At 43.9% G+C, this 20,441-nt stretch overlaps 1 protein-coding gene across 2 annotated transcripts in view; it reads right to left on the reverse strand.

The window, feature by feature from the left end:
• fndc4a (fibronectin type III domain containing 4a) overlaps positions 1–20,441 on the reverse strand; it is an 81,025-nt gene that overhangs the window by 17,483 nt on the left and 43,101 nt on the right. Inside the window, exons 3-4 of one of the 2 annotated variants that reach the window (XM_045721184.1) lie at positions 15,755–15,959; positions 3,938–4,027 (exon numbers count right to left, since the gene is read on the reverse strand). In XM_045721184.1, coding sequence (XP_045577140.1) covers positions 3,938–4,027; positions 15,755–15,959 — 295 coding nt within the window. Of the gene's footprint in view, positions 1–3,363; positions 4,028–15,754; positions 15,960–20,441 lie in introns of those variants that run through there. The other variant, XM_045721183.1, reaches the window with a different exon arrangement.

Raw genomic sequence — 20,441 nt, forward strand, 5'->3', positions numbered from 1 at the left:
GCCCTGTCACCACCACCTCATGTAACTAGTAGTAGAGACATAGTAGAGGGTACGTGGATCATTCCCTGGGGGGTATGGCGTGACGATGGTGGTGACGATGGTGGTGACAATGGTGGTGACAATGGTGGTGACGATGATGGTGACGATAGTGGTGACGATAGTGGTGACGATGGTTGTGTCTTTATCTCTGAGCAGGGAAGATAATTATATCTACCCAATGATTGTGAAGGAAATGGCACCATACTCACTAGTGAACTACTTTTGACCAGGACCAATAGGACTCTGGTCAAAAGTAGTGCATTATATAGGGAATAGGGTGCCATTTGGGACGAATTCAATGTCTTCACTGTTATCGGTATACTTTCACCATGTGTGTTTGCTGGCTGTTAGAGTGGAACCTTAATACAGTAATAAAACTGCAACATCTGGATGGGTATAATGTTAGTTTGGGGTGCTGCTGCTTGTAAGGCTATAGAGAAGTTTGTTTTGTAATAACTCCACAGCCCTTTGAACTACATTAGGCCCTCAACAGGAGTTGGTAGGCCTGTTCATTAGGCCCTCAACAGGAGTTGGTAGGCCTGTTCATTAGGTCCTCAACAGGAGTTGGTAGGCCCGTTCATTAGGCCCTCAACAGGAGTTGTAGGCCTGTTCATTAGGCCCTCAACAGGAGTTGGTAGGCCCGTTCATTAGGCCCTCAACAGGAGTTGGTAGGCTCGTTCATTAGGCCCTCAACAGGAGTTGGTAGGCCTGTTCATTAGGCCCTCAACAGGAGTTGGTAGGCCTGTTCATTAGGCCCTCAACAGGAGTTGGTAGGCCTGTTCATTAGGCCCTCAACAGGAGTTGGTAGGCCTGTTCATTAGGCCCTCAACAGGAGTTGGTAGTGCTGTTCATTAGGCCCTCAACAGGAGTTGGTAGGCCTGTTCATTAGGCCCTCAACAGGAGTTGGTAGGCTCGTTCATTAGGCCCTCAACAGGAGTTGGTCTTCCAATAAAAGTCGCAGTGGATGGATGGACAATATCCCTTTAAACTGGGTGATCTGCCTGTTTGGTTCCCTGGATGAGAATGTTAGCTGGGTGATCTGCCTGTTTGGTTCCCTGGGTGAGAATGTTAGCTGGGTGATCTGCCTGTTTGGTTCCCTGGGTGAGAATGTTAGCTGGGTGATCTGCCTGTTTGGTTCCCTGGGTGAGAATGTTAGCTGGGTGATCTGCCTGTTTGGTTCCCTGGGTGAGAATGTTAGCTGGGTGATCTGCCTGTTTGGTTCCCTGGGTGAGAATGTTAGCTGGGTGATCTGCCTGTTTGGTTCCCTGGATGAGAATGTTAGCTGGGTGATCTGCCTGTTTGGTTCCCTGGATGAGAATGTTAGCTGGGTGATCTTGGGCAGATTGGTTCCCTGGATGAGAAAGTTAGCTGGGTGCATATACAATAGCATATATAATAGCGTTTATCCCTCAAATAAAAATCTGGACCTGGAGCCAGTTTCACTGCTTTTTCCCCCCATTCTTCCCCTCTAATCAGGGGCTGATTTAGACCTGGGACAGCATGTGGGTGATTCCCCTCTAATCAGGGGCTGATTTAGACCTGGGACACAAGGTGGGTGATTCCCCGCTAATCAGGGCCTGATTTAGACCTGAGACAGCATGTGGGTGATTCCTCTCTAATCAGGAACTGATTTAGACCTGGAACAGCATGTGGGTGATTCCCCTCTAATCAGGGACTGATTTAGACCTGGGACAACATGTGGGTGCAATTAATGATCAGGTAGAACAGAAAAGCAGTAGTAGTCTGGACCTCCTAAGGTAATATTTGAATACTCCTGGCATATACAGTATAATAGTGCATATTAGGCAACTGGCGATCAACTGGCACACTGATCAATTTCCAAAAAACAGAAGAACATGTTTTTTATTTTATTTATTTTGGGGGGAACTCAGTCGGGGTCTCCTCTTTCTGTTTAGAGTTAGTGCAATTTAGAAATTTGGTTGTGCATCAGCAGTTTTTCTCTTGTTATGTCAGTCACTGACAGTCACTGTCACTGTCAGCTCACATTTTTTAGATTGGTAAATTAGTCTAACCAGCTATCTACATTTATAATAATCATGGTCGAATTACCAACCGTAGATTTTGTTAGTCACTCTCACTCAGTTGAAAACGTATTACTCTTCTTCTTCTTCATTGTATTGGTGTAGGCATGGGCTAGAGGGAGTCTGCAACATGTTTGTTATACCACTCATTTCCTTTCAAATAATTGAACAAGTGCATACTTTATGAGGAAGGAGAGATAGTTTGGCCATAGCCGGTTGCTGCTGCAGGTCCCTGGGGTGTAACAGCCTGTCAGGCCTGGTTGCGTCTCACACCTTACTCAGTCTTAGACCTCAGAGGCTTAAGGCATGTCTAGTCATTAATGGGAGGGAGGTTTGAACATCAGGGACTAGAGGGAGAAGTGTGATGTTGATTTGACATGACAATAGGGGAGAAGATATGTGAAAACTGAGCCTTTCCTGTGCATTTTAAAGCTGATTGGAAAATAATTTTACGATTTATATCACCCAGCTTTTTTATGATTCTGTCAAAATGAACGATGAGCTTGAAATCAGTGCTGTAGTCGACTGGCTGATTGATTAATGGATTGAATGATTGATTGATTGATTGACAGAGATATAGTTGTCTGCTGAATGACTAAAATGTAAATGTTTAGTGGAAACAGCATCCTTGGACATCTGAACACTCACCCATCCAATATGCAATAATGAGCTTCTAAATAATTGGTAGCATGCAAAGTCCTTACCTGCCCTGTCCTCTTCCTTAACTGCCCTGTCCTTTTCCTTACCTGCCCCGTCCTTTTCCTTACCTGCCCCGTCCTCTTCCTTACCTGCCCCGTCCTTTTCCTTACCTGCCCCGTCCTTTTCCTTACCTGCCCCGTCATTTCCTTACCTGCCCCGTCCTTTTCCTTACCTGCCCTGTCCTTTTCCTTAACTGCCCTGTCCTTTTCCTTACCTGCCCTGTCCTTTTCCTTACCTGCCCCGTCCTTTTCCTTACCTGCCCTGTCCTTTTCCTTACCTGCCCTGTCCTTTTCCTTACCTGCCCCGTCCTTTTCCTTACCTGCCCCGTCCTTTTCCTTACCTGCCCCGTCCTTTTCCTTACCTGCCCCGTCCTTTTCCTTAACTGCCCTGTCCTTTTCCTTACCTGCCCCGTCCTTTTCCTTACCTGCCCCGTCCTTTTCCTTACCTGCCCCGTCCTTTTCCTTACCTGCCCTGTCCTTTTCCTTAACTGCCCTGTCCTTTTCCTTACCTGCCCTGTCCTTTTCCTTACCTGCCCCGTCCTTTTCCTTACCTGCCCTGTCCTTTTCCTTACCTGCCCCGTCCTTTTCCTTACCTGCCCCGTCCTTTTCCTTACCTGCCCCGTCCTTTTCCTTACCTGCCCCGTCCTTTTCCTTAACTGCCCTGTCCTTTTCCTTACCTGCCCCGTCCTTTTCCTTACCTGCCCCGTCCTTTTCCTTACCTGCCCTGTCCTTTTCCTTACCTGCCCCGTCCTTTTCCTTAACTGCCCTGTCCTTTTCCTTACCTGCCCCGTCCTTTTCCTTACCTGCCCCGTCCTTTTCCTTACCTGCCCTGTCCTTTTCCTTACCTGCCCCGTCCTTTTCCTTACCTGCCCTGTCCTTTTCCTTACCTGCCCCGTCCTTTTCCTTACCTGCGCCGTCATTTCCTTACCTGCCCCGTCCTTTTCCTTACCTGCCCCGTCCTTTTCCTTACCTGCCCTGTCCTTTTCCTTACCTGCCCCGTCCTTTTCCTTACCTGCGCCGTCATTTCCTTACCTGCCCCGTCCTTTTCCTTACCTGCCCTGTCCTTTTCCTTACCTGCCCCGTCCTTTTCCTTACCTGCCCCGTCCTTTTCCTTACCTGCCCCGTCCTTTTCCTTACCTGCCCCGTCCTTTTCCTTACCTGCCCACATGAGCAGCACGACCACAATGATGATCACCTCTCCTGTCTGGAGCTGCCGTGACTTGTCCACACCTTCCACTGCAGGGTCATCTGTAGCGACAGACAGAGACAAACAGACATTTTTACCCAAAAAATTTGCACGAAAGAAAACAAGTGAAAGACAACACAGAGCAGATAAAAGCACTGTAAAAACAGTGAGCACGTGAGGTTTGAAACCCAAAAGAGATTATATGAAAACCACACCAGTCAAAAGTTGACACACCTACACATTCCAGAGTTTTTCTTTATTTGGACTATTTTCTACATTGTAGAATAATAGTGAAGACATCAAAACTATGAAATTACACATATGGAATCATGTAGTAACCAAAAAAATGTTAAACAAATCTAAATATATTTTAGATGTTAAATTATTCAAAGTAGCCACCCTTTGCCTTGATGACAACTGTGCACACTTTTGGCATTCTCTCAACCAGTTTCACCTGGTGTACTAAGCAAATGGTCTGAATACATGTAAATATGATTTTAAAAAAATGCAAAAATTAGGGGATTACTGGGTAGGTTGGTTCATCAGGTTTATCCCTTGTCAATGCTTGAAGTTACTGAGGGATAATGATGTTTTGGCAATATGAAGATAAGAATTCCAATGTGAAGAGAGGAGTATGGAACCTCTGTATCTGTACAGACCACAGACCCTGTACATTCCAAACCACCCAGAACCTGTTCATTCCAAACCACCCGGACCCTGTTAATACCAAACCACCCTGACCCAGTTAATACCAAACCACCCAGACCGTGTTAATACCAAACCACCCAGACCCTGTTAATACCAAACCACCCAGACCCTGTTAATACCAAACCACCCAGATCCTGTTAATACCAAACCACCCTGACCCTGTTAATACCAAACCACCCAGATCCTGTTAATACCAAACCACCCAGAACCTGTTAATACCAAACCACCCAGACCCTGTACATTCCAAACCACCCTGACCCAGTTAATACTAAACCACCCTGACCCTGTTAATACCAAACCACCCTGACCCTGTTAATACCAAACCACCCAGACCCTGTTAATACCAAACCACCCAGACCCTGTACATTCCAAACCACCCTGACCCAGTTAATACTAAACCACCCTGACCCTGTTAATACCAAACCACCCTGACCCTGTTAATACCAAACCACCCTGACCCTGTTAATACCAAACCACCCAGACCCTGTACATTCCAAACCACCCAGACCCTGTTAATACCAAACCACCCGGACCCTGTTAATACCAAACCACCCAGATCCTGTTAATACCAAACCACCCGGACCCTGTTAATACCAAACCACCCAGATCCTGTTAATACCAAACCACCCAGAACCTGTTCATTCCAAACCACCCAGACCCTGTTAATACCAAACCACCCAGACCCTGTTAATACCAAACCACCCTGACCCTGTTAATACCAAACCACCCTGACCCTGTTAATACCAAACCACCCTGACCCAGTACATTCCAAACCACCCTGACCCTGTTAATACCAAACCACCCAGACCTTGTTAATACCAAACCACCCAGACCCTGTACATTCCAAACCACCCTGACCCAGTTAATACCAAACCACCCTGACCCTGTTAATACCAAACCACCCAGACCCTGTACATTCCAAACCACCCTGACCCAGTTAATACCAAACCACCCAGACCCTGTTAATACCAAACCACCCAGACCCTGTTAATACCAAACCACCCTGACCCTGTTAATACCAAACCACCCAGAACCTGTTAATACCAAACCACCCAGAACCTGTTAATACCAAACCACCCAGAACCTGTTAATACCAAACCACCCAGACCCTGTTAATACCAAACCACCCAGAACCTGTTAATACCAAACCACCCAGACCTTGTTAATACCAAACCACCCAGACCCTGTTCATACCAAACCACCCAGAACCTGTTAATACCAAACCACCCAGACCCTGTTAATACCAAACCACCCAGACCCTGTTAATACCAAACCACCCAGACCCTGTTAATACCAAACCACCCAGACCCTGTTCATACCAAACCACCCAGAACCTGTTTATACCAAACCACCCAGACCTTGTTAATACCAAACCACCCAGATCCTGTTAATACCAAACCACCCAGATCCTGTTAATACCAAACCACCCAGACCCTGTTAATACCAAACCACCCAGACCCTGTTCATTCCAAACCACCCAGAACCTGTTAATACCAAACCACCCAGACCCTGTTAATACCAAACCACCCAGACCCTGTTAATACCAAACCACCCTGACCCTGTACATTCCAAACCACCCTGACCCAGTTAATACCAAACCACCCAGACCCTGTTAATACCAAACCACCCAGACCCTGTTAATACCAAACCACCCTGACCCTGTTAATACCAAACCACCCTGACCCTGTTAATACCAAACCACCCTGACCCTGTTAATACCAAACCACCCAGACCCTGTTAATACCAAACCACCCTGACCCTGTTAATACCAAACCACCCAGACCCTGTTAATACCAAACCACCCAGACCCTGTACATTCCAAACCACCCAGACCCTGTTAATACCAAACCACCCTGACCCAGTTAATACCAAACCACCCGGACCCTGTTAATACCAAACCACCCAGACCCTGTTAATACCAAACCACCCGGACCCTGTTAATACCAAACCACCCAGAACCTGTTAATACCAAACCACCCAGACCCTGTACATTCCAAACCACCCTGACCCAGTTAATACCAAACCACCCTGACCCTGTTAATACCAAACCACCCAGACCTTGTTAATACCAAACCACCCAGACCCTGTTAATACCAAACCACCCAGACCCTGTTAATACCAAACCACCCTGACCCTGTTAATACTAAACCACCCTGACCCTGTTAATACCAAACCACCCAGACCCTGTTAATACCAAACCACCCAGACCCTGTTAATACCAAACCACCCAGACCCTGTTAATACCAAACCACCCAGACCCTGTTAATACCAAACCACCCAGACCCTGTACATTCCAAACCACCCAGAACCTGTTAATACCAAACCACCCAGACCCTGTACATTCCAAACCACCCAGAACCTGTTAATACCAAACCACCCAGACCCTGTACATTCCAAACCACCCAGAACCTGTTAATATCAAACCACCCAGACCCTGTTAATACCAAACTAAGGTGAGCTTAAAAACAACCAACCTAAAGCTATTACTGTGCCTAGCAAGCTAACGTAGCTAGCTAGCACTCCTGTCAGGTAGCTAGCTAGCTACAGTTACCCATAGCTGACGAGATATTTTTATAGCTTATTCCACTACATTTTTTCCAAAAAATGTTCAGAATGCCCCAAAATATGTTTATGAATCTAGCTATGTTTTATAGGCTCCTCACTACGAGACAAAGGACAGTAGTGGAGAAGGTGGAAAGTTTTAAGTTCCTGGGCGTACACATCACGGACAAACTGAAATGGTCCACCCACACAGACGGCGTGGTGAAGAAGGTGCAACAGCTCCTCTTCAACCTCAGGAGGCTGAAGAAATGTGGCTTGTCACCGAAAACACTCACAAACTTTTACAGTTGCACAATCGTGGACAGCTGCTCGTCGAACATCTCATTCATTCCAAAATCATGGGTATACATATGGAGTTGGTTCCCTCTTTGCTGCTATCTTTCCACTCTTCTGGGAAGGCTTTCCACTAGATGTTGGAACATTGCTGCGGGGACTTGCTTCCATTCAGCCACAAGAGCATTAGTGAGGTCGGACACTGATGTTGGGTGATTAGGCATGGCTCGCAGTCGGCTTTCCAATTCATCCCAAAGGTGTTCGATGGGGTTGAGGTCAGGGCTCTGTGCAGGCCAGTCAAGTTCTTCAATACCGATCTCGACAAAACATTCCTATATGGACCTCGCTTTGTGCACGGGGGCATTGTCATGCTGAAACAGGAATGGGCCTTCCCTAAACTGCTGCCACAAAGTTAGAAGCACAGAATCGTCTAGAATGTCATTGTATGCTGTAGCGTTAAGATTTCCCTTCATTGGAACTAAGGGGCCTAGCCTGAACCATGAAAAACAGCCCCAGACCATTATTCCTCCTCCACCAAACTTTACAGTTGGCACTATGCATTCGGGCAGGTAGCGTTCTCCTGCCATCCGCCAAACCTAGATTAGTCCGTTGGACTGCCAGATGGTGAAGCGTGATTCATCACTTCAGAGAACTGCTTTCCACTGCTGCAGGGTCCAATGGCGGCGAGCTTTACACCACTCCAGCCGACGCTTGGAATTGCGCATGGTGATCTTAGGCTTGTGTGCATCTGCTCTGCCTTGGAAACCTATCAGGATAAGGTAAGACCCAGATGCAGACCGTGTCGAAGTAACAATGTTTATTACGGCAACAGAGGCAAAGCTACAGGACGACAGGCAGGTCAGGCAGAGGTTGAAAATCCAGATAGGGGCAAAGGTACAGGACGGTACAGGCAGAGTGGTCAGGCGTGCGGGTTCAGGGTCAGGAAAAAAAGAGAGACTGGGAAAAGACAGGAGCTGACAGGACAAATGCTGGTAAGCTTGACAAACAAGACAAACTGGCAACAGACAAACAGAGAACACAGGTATAAATACACAGGAGATAATGGGGAAGATGGGCGACACCTGGAGAGGGGTGGAGACAAGCACAAAGACAGGTGAAACAGATCAGGGTGTGACAGAAACCTATCTTAGGCTTGTGTGTTGCTGCTCAGCCATGGAAACCCATTTCATGAAGCTCCTGATGAACAGTTATTGTGCTGACGTTGCTTCCAGAGGCAGTTTGGAACTCGGTAGTGAGTGTTGCAAACGAGGACAGACGATTTTATCGTGCTACGAGCTTCATAACTCGGCAGTCCCGTTCTGTGAGCTTGTGTGGTCTACCACTTCGTGGCTGAGCCGATGTTGCTCCTAGACTGCTTTGCTTTATCTTGGAACTGCTTTGCTTTATCTTGGCCAGGTCGCAGTTGCAAATGAGAACTTGTTCTCAACTAGCCTACCTGGTTAAATAAAGGTGAAATAAAAAATACAAAAATAAAATTGGAAACAGGATGCACCTGAGCTCAATTTCGAGTTTCATAGCAAAGGATCTGAATACTTAGAAAAATAAGGTATTTCTGTAAAAAAAAAATCATACATTTGCAAGAATTTCAATAACCTGTTTTAGCTTTGTCATTATGGGGTTATTGTGTGTAGATTGATGAGGGGAAAAACAAATGTAATCAATTTTAGAATAAGGTTGTAACGTAACAAAATGTGGAAAAAGCTAATTCTTGAATACCTACATCAAAAATTCGAACTTATTTGATATATGGAGAATCTCCAATCTTACGGGTAGGGAATACTCATTTCACTCTCATGTTCACAATGTTTATACCCGAATTAACTACTTTTTGGTGGATGGAAAATTACTCCCTTATACCTGTAATGTGAAGTATCATGATATTATAATTTCTACAGTCCACTCACCTTTTTCCCTGAGATTGGGTGACATCATATCAAGCGAGAGGGTCTAGAGGTTGAATCCTCAGCTCCTCACAGAACCAACATTCTGTGAACATCCTAAAGACCAAATTTTATTTTTCTTTGATACCAACAACAACACAGAATGAGACTTCCCCAGCAGTATTGTGGGAAACACTGAAGGCTTATTTGAGAGGCAGTATCATGTCCTTTCAGGCTGCCAGGAGAAGGCAAAGCAGAGAAAATGTTGTAGAATTGGAGGGACAAATTCATTTACTGGATAGGGAGAATGCTAGTCATCCATCTATGGAGAAACATAAAAAAATAACATCTTCAAAATTTGAATATAATCGGATTCTCTCAGCTAAAATTGCATAATATTTTCTCTATAACAAGCACAAATATTTTTAGTTTGGTGACAAACCGCACAAATTACTTGCCAGACAACCAAAAAACTGAGAACGACCGAACGATTCACAAATTACTCTCTTCCCCTAAGGACATCAATGCCAGATTCCATATCTCTCCTCAATACAGACCAAAATATCTTAGCAAAAACTCTGGCTAACAGGCTTAGCACTTTAGTGGGCAAATTGGTAGATTCAGACCAGACTGGCTTTATCCCTAACAGAAACACATTCTTCAATGTCAGGCGCCACTTCAACATTATGTATCCTCAGAGGTTACCCAACATGGACCTTGTCGTTATTTACATTTTAGTCATTTAGCAGACACTCTTATCCAGAGCGACTTACAGTAGTGAATGCATACATTTCATACAATGCATTTTTTTGTACTGGCCCCCCGTGGGAATCGAACCCACAACCCTGGCGTTGCACACACCATGCTGGCGTTGCAAACACCATGCTCTACCAACTGAGCCACGTCTCTTGATGCCAAAAAGGCCTTTGACCAAGCTATCTATTTAAGGTCCTACAGAAATGTTATATTGGAGACGGGTTTATAAAATGGATCCAGCTTCGAAATAGAAACTACTGTGCGAGAATACTCACTAACCAATCATTAGCGCCCCGATTTAACCTTTATAGAGGGACAATAAGTAAGGCTTCCCATAAGTAACTTTTTCAGATAGTCTAATCTGTAGTTATGTTAAGAAAACATCTTCCTACATTTGGAAATGCTAAACTTTCCATGTTTGACGGATGCATCAAAATTGGTCCCACCTCAGGCAAACTGATATCTCGTCTATATGACACTTTTCTGCCCTTTCTGTTTACCTGTCCTTGTTCTGTATATCTTATTTTGTATTATTTATTTTGTACTGATAACTCTGGGTATTTTTTTATCTGTCTGCTCTTTTTATGTTTATATAAGAATTTCATACTTGTCTTTTCTACAAAGTACCTAAACACCATTCTTGTGTGTGTTCAATCAAAAATATTTGAGCAGAAATGTTTACAAATTATTATAAAAATAAAAAGCTGAAATGTCTTGAGGCCAAAAATATGAATCTCTTATGTTATGGCAAGCCTAACTAAGTTCAGGAGTAAAAATGTGCTTACCAAGTCACATAATAAGTTGCATGGACTCTGTGTGCAATAACAGTGTTTAACATGATTTTTAAATGACTACCCCACCTCTGTACCCCACACACAAACAATTATCTGCAAGGTCCCTCAGTCGAGCAGTGAATGTCAAGCACAGATTCAACCACAAAGACCAGGGAGGTTTTCCAATGGTTCGCAAAGAAGGGCACCGACTGGTAGATGGGTAAAATTAAACAAACAAATAAACAAACAGATGTCAAATATCCCTTGGAGCATGGTGATATTATTATTAATTTCACTTTGATCACAACAAAGATATGTAGGTTTCCACTCTACATTACCCCACTATATAGATAATGTACGGCTAATAAGGAAGAGGTCGAGGAAATAAACAAGGAAAAATACATTTTAACTGTGTCGTAAACACCACAAACATTAACAACCACTCACACAGGAAGCTCAGTGATTGGATTGTCTCAGCACAGCCAGAGGGTCGCCACGGCAGCCAGCAGGCTGTAGATTTATAGGAAGTAACGTCCTGGTTGTTTACGTCATTCACATTAGTCGACAGCTCAATCAAAAACCAGTCAAATTGAAATGGTGAAAGAGCTTGACCCGGACACTGAGAAATTAATAGATTGATTTTGACTACATCACTTCTGCTGATCACCCTAGCCATTCTAATGGTACCCGGCCTGAGTCAGCCAAACTGAAACATTCAAATCAAATCAAATTTGATTTGTCACATACACATGGTTTGCAGGTGTTAATGCAAGTGTAGCGAAATGCTTGTGCTTCTAGTTCCGACCATTGCAGTAATATCTAACAAGTGATCTACCAATTCCACAACAACTACCTTGTACACACAAGTGTAAAGGAATGAATACGAATATGTACATCAAAATATATAAATGAGTGATGGCCGAACGGCATAGGCAAGATGTAATAGATGGTATGGAGTACAGTATATACATATGAGATGAGTATTGTAGGGTTGAATGTAGGATACATTAAGAGTAACAATGAGATGAGTAATGTAGGTTATGAAAACATTATATAAAGTGGCATTGTTTAAAGTGGCTAGTGATACATCTAATTACATCAGGATGGCAAGATGCAGTAGATGGTATGGCGTACAGTATATACATATGAGATGAATAATGTAGGTTATGTAAACATTATCTAATTATCTAATCATGATTCACTAGCATCAGTGTTCACCATGTACACAACCTGATAGACTACCATCACTGCTTGAATAATGTAAAAAACATTTTTTTTTAAAAGAGCACACTTTTAATGACAGCACGCTATTAATTAAACCCCCCCCAAAAAAACATGACACCTTGGGATAGGAATCTGCATGACTGGCTATATAGAGTAGTCGTCTTTCAAATTCAGTTCACCAGTTCATCAGCGCATACTGAGAGGATAGAGAGCTAATGAAGCCTCAGTCGATCGGTCACAGCCCCGTCATTTTCATCCACAGCCATATGCCAGGTAGCCTAGCAGTGTTGTGCGCCAGTAGCCGAAAGGTTGCTGGTTCGAATCCCCGAACTTTACTTCCAAGTTTTGTATTTAGCCTGCCTATAGTGCCAGATTGGGGGGGGTTTGCAGTTTTACAACTATTCCATTGCAAGCTCAATAAAACCCAACTAAAGTATTTAAAATAGCATTTAAACCCAATTCTGCACCTTATTCTATATCGACCTCATTTTAAATCTGTCTCATTCTGTATATATATATATATAACAAATTACCTTTATTTAACTAGGCAAGTCAGTTAAGAACAAATTCTTATTTTCAATGACAGCCTAGGAACAGTGGGTTAACTGCCTTGTTCAGGGGCAGAACGACAGATTTGTACCTTGTCAGCTCAGGGATTTGATCTTGGCAACCTTTTGGTTACTAGTCCAATGCTCTAACCACTAGGCTACGCTACCTAATTCTCTATCTGTCTCCTTCTACCTCATTCTGTATATACCTTATTCTGTATCTGCCTCATTCTGTATCTACCTAATTCTGTATATCCCTCATTCTGTATCTGCCTCTTTCTACTTCATTCTGTATCTACCTCAATCTGTATCTGCCTCATTCTATATCTACCTCATTCTAACCCATTCTGTACCTGCCTCATTCTGTATCTGTCTCATCCAGCCTCATTCTGTATCTGCCTAATTCTGTATCTGCCTCATTCTGCATATGTCATTCTGTATCTACCTCATTCTGTAACTACCTAATTCTGTATCTGCCTCATTCTGCCTCATTCTGTATCTGCTTTATTCTACCTCATTATATATCTACATCATTATGTATCTGCCTCGTTCAAACTCATTCTGGTACTTGCTTAATTCTGCATCTAACTCATTCTGTATCTACCTAATTCTGTATCTGTCTCATTCTGTATCTACCTCATTCTTTATCTGCCTCATTTTGTATCTGCCTCATATTGTATCTGCCTCATATTGTATCTGCCTCATTCTGTATCTGCCTCATTCTGTATCTGCCTCATTCCGTATATGCCGTATTATGTATCTGCCTCATTCTGTATCTGACTAATTGTGCCTCATTCTGTTTGTTCCTATTTCTGTACCTCATTCTGCATTCTGCCTCATTCTGTATCTACCTCATTCTGTATCTACCTCATTCTGAATCTGCCTCATTATACTTCATTCTGTATCTGCCTCATTCCACCGTATTCTGCATCTGCCCCATTCTACGTCATTCTGTATCTACCTCATTCTGTATCTACTTAATTCTATATCTAACTCATTCTGTATCTACCTCATTCTGTATCATCTCATTCCGCCTCACTCTATCTACCTCATTCTGTATCTGCCTCATTCTACTTCATTCTGTATCTACCTTTCTCTATCTGCCTCATTCTATATCTGCCTCATTTTACCTCATTCTGTATCTGCCTCATTCTACCTCCTTCTGTATTTGCCTCATTCGCCCTCATTCTGTATCTGCATCATTCTACCTCATTCTGTATCTATCTCATTCTGTATCTGTCTAATTCTGTATCTACCTCATTCTGTAACTACCTCGTTGCGTATCTGCTTCATTCTGAATCTACCTCATTGTGTATCTGCCTCATTCTACCTCATTCTGTATCTACCTCGTTGCGTATCTGCTTCATTCTGTATCTACCTCATTCTGTATCTGCCTCATTCTACCTCATTCTGTATCTGCCTCATTCTGTATCTGTCTCATTTTGTATCTGCCTCATTCTGTATCTGCATGCAGAAATGCAACGACATCACAACGAGGCAGAGAGAGAAAGCAGGGCAGTCCTTTTCCAAAACAGGGGCTTCCTCTCTATCTGTGTCTGCAGGCAAGAAGGTACCTCAGGTGGGTGGGCCAGGTGTGATAGAACATGAGGTGTCTCTCCAGAAGGTATCTCAGGTGTGATAGAACATGAGGTGTCTCTCCAGAAGGTATCTCAGGTGTGATAGAACATGATGTGTCTCTCCAGAAGGTATCTCAGGTGTGATAGAACATGATGTGCCTCTCAAAACACTTCTGCTCCATTCTGTAATGCAGTAACGAAGGCTCTAGAGCCCTACCGCCCTAGACATCGATAAACAGGCATTGTTAATTACCTGTAAATTACAATTTCATTGACATTTTTCATTTTGCTGTATTCTATGATCAGCACCTCATTAAAACCTCACAATAGACACTGATTGGAAAATGGAAAACGAACACACAAATCTCATAGCCCATATGAAGCTTCTGTATAAAACTGAAGTGCAAGTGCAAGGAGTTAGGGGTCAGGGTTAGGGTCAGAGTCCGAGTTAGGGGTCAGGGTTAGGGGTCAACATTAGGGGTAGGGTTACGGATACAGGTGTCCTGTGTGTATTTGTTTCCTCTCCTTCTGCCCTAGTCACAGGTGCCAGTCATCAGTCGCCAATCTGAAGACACACCTGCTCCTTTTCCCTTACCCAATCACATCCCCTTTCCCTTGGTTTAAAAGAAACCCAATCAGTTGTCTCTGGAGATCTCTCTTTTGTTTTTGTGCCGACATCTCACTTTGTCTGTTATCCTGTGAGTATGTATTGTTGTGGTTTATTACTGTTTGTTTGTTGGTGGGAAAAGGGGATACCAAGCCAAGTATCCCTTGGGCCTACATTACCCGTAGGAAAACGTTGTCTAAGTACCCTAGTTAGAACTGGGCGGACCACCCACGGTATTTTATTGGTTAGTTAGCTAGCAGTTCTTGAAGCAGGCAAGACTAGCTTAGGGGTTTTTGTTGATATTTATTATTTCTTTCCTTGGCTCCAGCGCAGCCCCCCCCCCTCCCCATTACCGTGTGTTTGAAAAATAAACCTGAAGTGTTTGACGGTAGGTTTAGGTTGTCTGTTGTTTTTAATTCTCACTGTTCCTTTTCACTGTTATGATTTGCATGAGATATGTTACGGGTCTCGTTTCCATCCCCCCTAGACTGCAGGGCAAAAGAGGTTCGTAACAGGTAGGGTAAGGGTTACCTTGGTTGGAGCTGTTGGTGGGGAATGGTAAGGGTTGGGGTTAGGGGTCAGGGTTAGTGTAAATGTACCTTGGTTGGAGCTGTCGGTGGGGAATGGTAAGGGTTGTTAGTCTAGTGTAAATGTACCTTGGTTGGAGCTGTCGGTGGGGAATGGTAAGGGTTGGGGTTAGGGGTCAGGGTTAGTGTAAATGTACCTTGGTTGGAGCTGTCGGTGGGGAATGGTAAGGGTTGGGGTTAGGGGTCAGGGTTAGTGTAAATGTACCTTGGTTGGAGCTGTCGGTGGGGAATGGTAAGGGTTGGGGTTAGGGGTCAGGGTTAGTGTAAATGTACCTTGGTTGGAGCTGTTGGACAGGAAGCGGTCAGACTTCTTGAGGGTTCTGAAGTGGACCCTCTTGCTGGCCTGACTCTCTCCGTACAGACCAATGGACTGGACCTGGATAATATAGTCCGTCTCCTCGTCCAGATCCCACAGAACACAGGTCCTGCTGGTGGTGTTCACCTCCCTGATGAAGCGCTGGGTGTGGCCCTGCTGTCTCTGAAATACAGGACAGAGACATAGAGGATTCATATAAATCAAATCCAACAACAGGTGTAGACTAATAGTGAAATGCTTACTGACTGGTCCTTTTACAAGATAAAGGATCAAGAAAGATACAGGAAAACAACAGTAATAGCGACATGAGGAATAAATACACAGTGAATAACAAATAACAATAACAAGTGAAAATAACCGCGACTATATACAGGGAGTACCAGTACCGAATCGATGTGCAGGGGTATGAGGTAATAACATGGCTATATACAGGGAGTACCAGGTAATAACATGGCTATAAACAGGGAGTACCAGGTAATAACATGGCTATATACAGGGAGTACCAGGTAATAACATGGCTATATACAGGGAGTACCAGGTAATAACATGGCTATAAACAGGGAGTACCAGGTAATAACATGGCTATAAACAGGGAGTACCAGGTAATAACATGGCTATAAACAGGGAGTACCAGGTAATAACATGGCTATAAACAGGGAGTACCAGGTAATAACATGGCTATATACAGGGAGTGCCAGGTAATAACATGGCTATATACAGGGAGTACCAGGTAATAACATGGCTATAAACAGGGAGTAACAGGTAATAACATGGCTATATACAGGAATTCCCAGGTAATAACATGGCTATATACAGGAAGTACCAGGTAATAACATGGTTATATACAGGGAGTACCAGGTAATAACATGGTTATATACAGGGAGTACCAGGTAATAACATGGTTATATACAGGGAGTACCAGGTAATAACATGGTTATATACAGGGAGTACCAGGTAATAACATGGCTATAAACAGGGAGTACCAGGTAATAACATGGCTATATACAGGGAGTACCAGGTAATAACATGGCTATAAACAGGGAGTACCAGGTAATAACATGGCTATAAACAGGGAGTACCAGGTAATAACATGGCTATATACAGGGAGTACCAGGTAATAACATGGTTATATACAGAGAGTACCAGGTAATAACATGGCTATATACAGGGAGTACCAGTACCGATTCCATGTGCAGGGGTACGAGGTAATTGAGGTAGCTATGTACATATAGGAAGGGGTAAAGTGACTAGGCAGCAGGATAGATAATAGACTGAGCTGTAGCAGCAGCGTATGTGATGAGTGTGAAAATCTGTCTGTGTGTGGGTGTGTATGTGTGAGTGGCGTCAGTATGCATGTGCGCAGGTTATGTATGTGTGTGGCCGTTTGTAGTGTGTATGTGTGTGTTGAGGTGTCAGTGTAAGTATTTGTGAGTGTGTGGGTAGAGTCTAGTGTGTGTGCATAGAGTCAGTGCAAGACAGTTAGTTCAAAAAGTGTCAATGCAGGTAGTCCGGGTAGCTATTTAGCAGCCTTGTTTAGCTGTTCAGTGTCCTGCTGGTTCCAGACTTGGTGCACTGGTACCGTTTGCCGTGTTGTAGCAGAGAGAACTGTCTATTGCTTGGTTGGCTGGAGTTTTTGACAATTTTTTTGCCCTTCCTCTGACACCACCTGGTATAGAGGTCTTCGATGGCAGGGAGCTTGGCCCCAATGATGTACTGGGGCCGTGCTCAACACCCTCTGTAGCGCCCTGCGGTCCGGGTTCCTTGCAGTTGTCATACCAAGCGGTGATGCAGCCAGTCCAGATACTCTCAATGGTGCAGCTGAGGGCCCAAGATCTGAGGGCCCATGTCAAATATTTTCAGCCTCCTGAGGGGGAAGAGATAATGTCGTGCACTCTTCACAATTGTGTGGGTATGTGTGGACCAACATCCTTGGATGTTGGGTATGTGTGGACTAACATCCTTGGAGAGCTCTTTGGTCTTGGTCATGGTGGAGAGTTTGGAATCTGATTGATTGATTGCTTCTGTGGACAGGTGTCTTTTATACAGGTAACAAACTGAGATTAGGAGCACTCCCTTTAAGAGTGTGCTCCTAATCTCAGCTTGTTACCTGTATAAAAGACACCTGGGAGCCAGAAATCTTTCTGATTGAGAAGGGGTCAAATACTTATTTCCCTCATTAAAATGCAAATCATTTTATAACATTTTTGACATGCGTTTTTCTGGATTTTTTGGTTGTTATTCTGTCTCTCACTGTTCAAATAAACCTACCATTAAAATGATAGACTGATCCTTGCTTTGTCAGTGGGCAAACGTATAAAATCAGCAGAGGATCAAATACTTTTTTCCTTCACTGTAGAACCTTTTAGGTTGCAGTGACACATCCATAACCTGAGCGGAAACCAGATTGCATACCAGAGAGAACACTATAGATATCAAGAAAGATAGTCAGTTGACTATTGACAAGTTTTTGCAACACTTTTGATAAATGGCAAAATAGAAATTAGCCTATAACTTTTAGGATCAGCTTGATCTCCCCTTTAAATAAAGGATGCACCGTGGCTGCCTTCCAAGCAATGGGAACCTCCCCAGAAAGGAAAGACAGGTTAAACAGGTCAGAGATAGGCTTGGCGATGATAGGGGCAGCAACCTTAAAGAAGAAAGGGTCTAAACCATCTGACCCAGATGTTTTTTGGGGGTCAAGTTTAAGGAGCTCATTTAGCACCACCTCGGACTCAGTGACTGCCTGCAGGGAGAAACTTTGTAGCGGGGCAGGGGAAAAAGAAGGAGGAGAATCGGGGCAAGTCGCATTAGAAGGGGTGGGAGATGAGGAAATGTTAGACGGGCAAGGAGAGCTCAGCCATCTGCTTCTTGTCAGTAACAACCACATCATCAATATTAAGGGACATGGGGCAGCTGTGAGGAGCAGGGTTTATTCTCCAGGTCTTTAACTGTTTTCTAGAACAATGGCACTAAAAATATAAAAAAAGAAGGTCCAAGCGTATTCGGCATAGGGGACCAAGCTGATTCTATACCAATTTACAGAGGCCAGGTCATGAAGGAAGGCTTGCTCATTAAAGTTTTTTAGCGAGGGTCTATGACAAATCAGGACAGGTCGTTTCACTGAGCAGCCATTACGAACACAGGCTGTAAAACAGTGATCACTAAGGTCATTACAGAAAACACCAGACTGACACCTATCAGGATTATTTGTGAGGATAACATCAAGGAGAGTAGCCTTTTCTGGGTGTTTGGAGTCATACATTGTGGGATTGGTAATAATCTGAGAAAGATTTAGGGAGTCCCATTGCTTTAAGACTTGGTCAGGTGTTTTACCATGTCCGAGTTTAGATCACCTAGCAGGACAAATTCAGACTTAGCGTAAGGGGCCAGGAGAGAGCTAAGGGCGGGTAGGGTACAGGCCGGTGCTGATGGTGGACGATAACACCCAGCAACAATCAACAAAGAGCTATTTGAAAGTTTAATGCTTATAACCAGAAAATTAAATTGTTTGGGGACAGACTTGGTGGAGTCAACCGAGCACTGAAGGTGTTCCTTGGTAAAGATTGCCACTTCGGTAAGATCTGCCTTACCGAAAAAGGTTACATACCAGAAAGGTTAACATCAGTGTTCAAAACACAATTTCTTAACCATGTCTTAGTAATGACCAACACATCTGGATTGGAGCTGTAAACCCACACTTTCAATCGATACATTTTCGGTAATAAGCTTCTAGTGTTAACGTGCAGAAAACACAGGCTTTTACGAAAGCAGAAATCATTGAAGCGGATATCAGAGCACAAGTCAGAATTGGGGCTAGCAAAGGTAGCTGGGCCACTTGTGTACATGCACATTTCCAGATATCATCAGCAGTAATACAATCAAGGCACGGCAGAGGACAGGGAGAGCTCTGAGGTGTTGATTTATGACATCTGAATGTGCATCAGATGCCAACAAGATCATATTGTACAGCAATTTCATCAGGTAGCATGAAAACAAAGCCGGCGAGAGGTTGGTTAGAATAGGATGGGAGGCCAATAGTCTTGTGTAACCAATAGAGAGTCAGAGTCCCGAGTGTGGGAACAAACATAGTCTGCCCCATGGTTGGGTAAACAAGCAAGTTCATAGTCCACAAACCACGCAGGAGTCATGATGAAAAAGCATAAAGCACAAGAAAAATATATAACGACTTGGGGCTAGCCATTGTAAGTTCAGAGTCACTTGCCCCAACAGTGCATGTGTGCTGGAGATGAGCGGAAGCTCGGAAGAGAGGGGGGAGTGTGGCGGGGTACCTGTACCAGACAGGGGGAGACAGGGCAGATGGTGAACAGATTGACAAGTGGAATCCAAGCAGCAGTGCAGCAGGCAACGGGAGTAGGTGTCACACCCACTTGGGAGAAGCTTTTTCGGAAGCCAGATTCCTTGTAGAAAATCAAAGCTACCTAACTAACGTAGATAGCAAGTCTCGTTCCACCATTTTTTCCCCATATGGAAAAGGAGGTTGTTAACTAGCTATATCTCTTCAGTTTCGGCTAAAGGTCCTATACGACGTCCAAACAAAGTTTTCTTGTGGCTGTTGTAATTTGGAGATTGCGAGGAGGATTTCTTCTGATGTGATCAATATTGTGTCTTATTGAGGTAATTTAC

This window comes from Salmo salar, chromosome ssa06 (genome assembly GCF_905237065.1).
Source record: "Salmo salar chromosome ssa06, Ssal_v3.1, whole genome shotgun sequence".
NCBI lineage: Eukaryota > Metazoa > Chordata > Actinopteri > Salmoniformes > Salmonidae > Salmo > Salmo salar.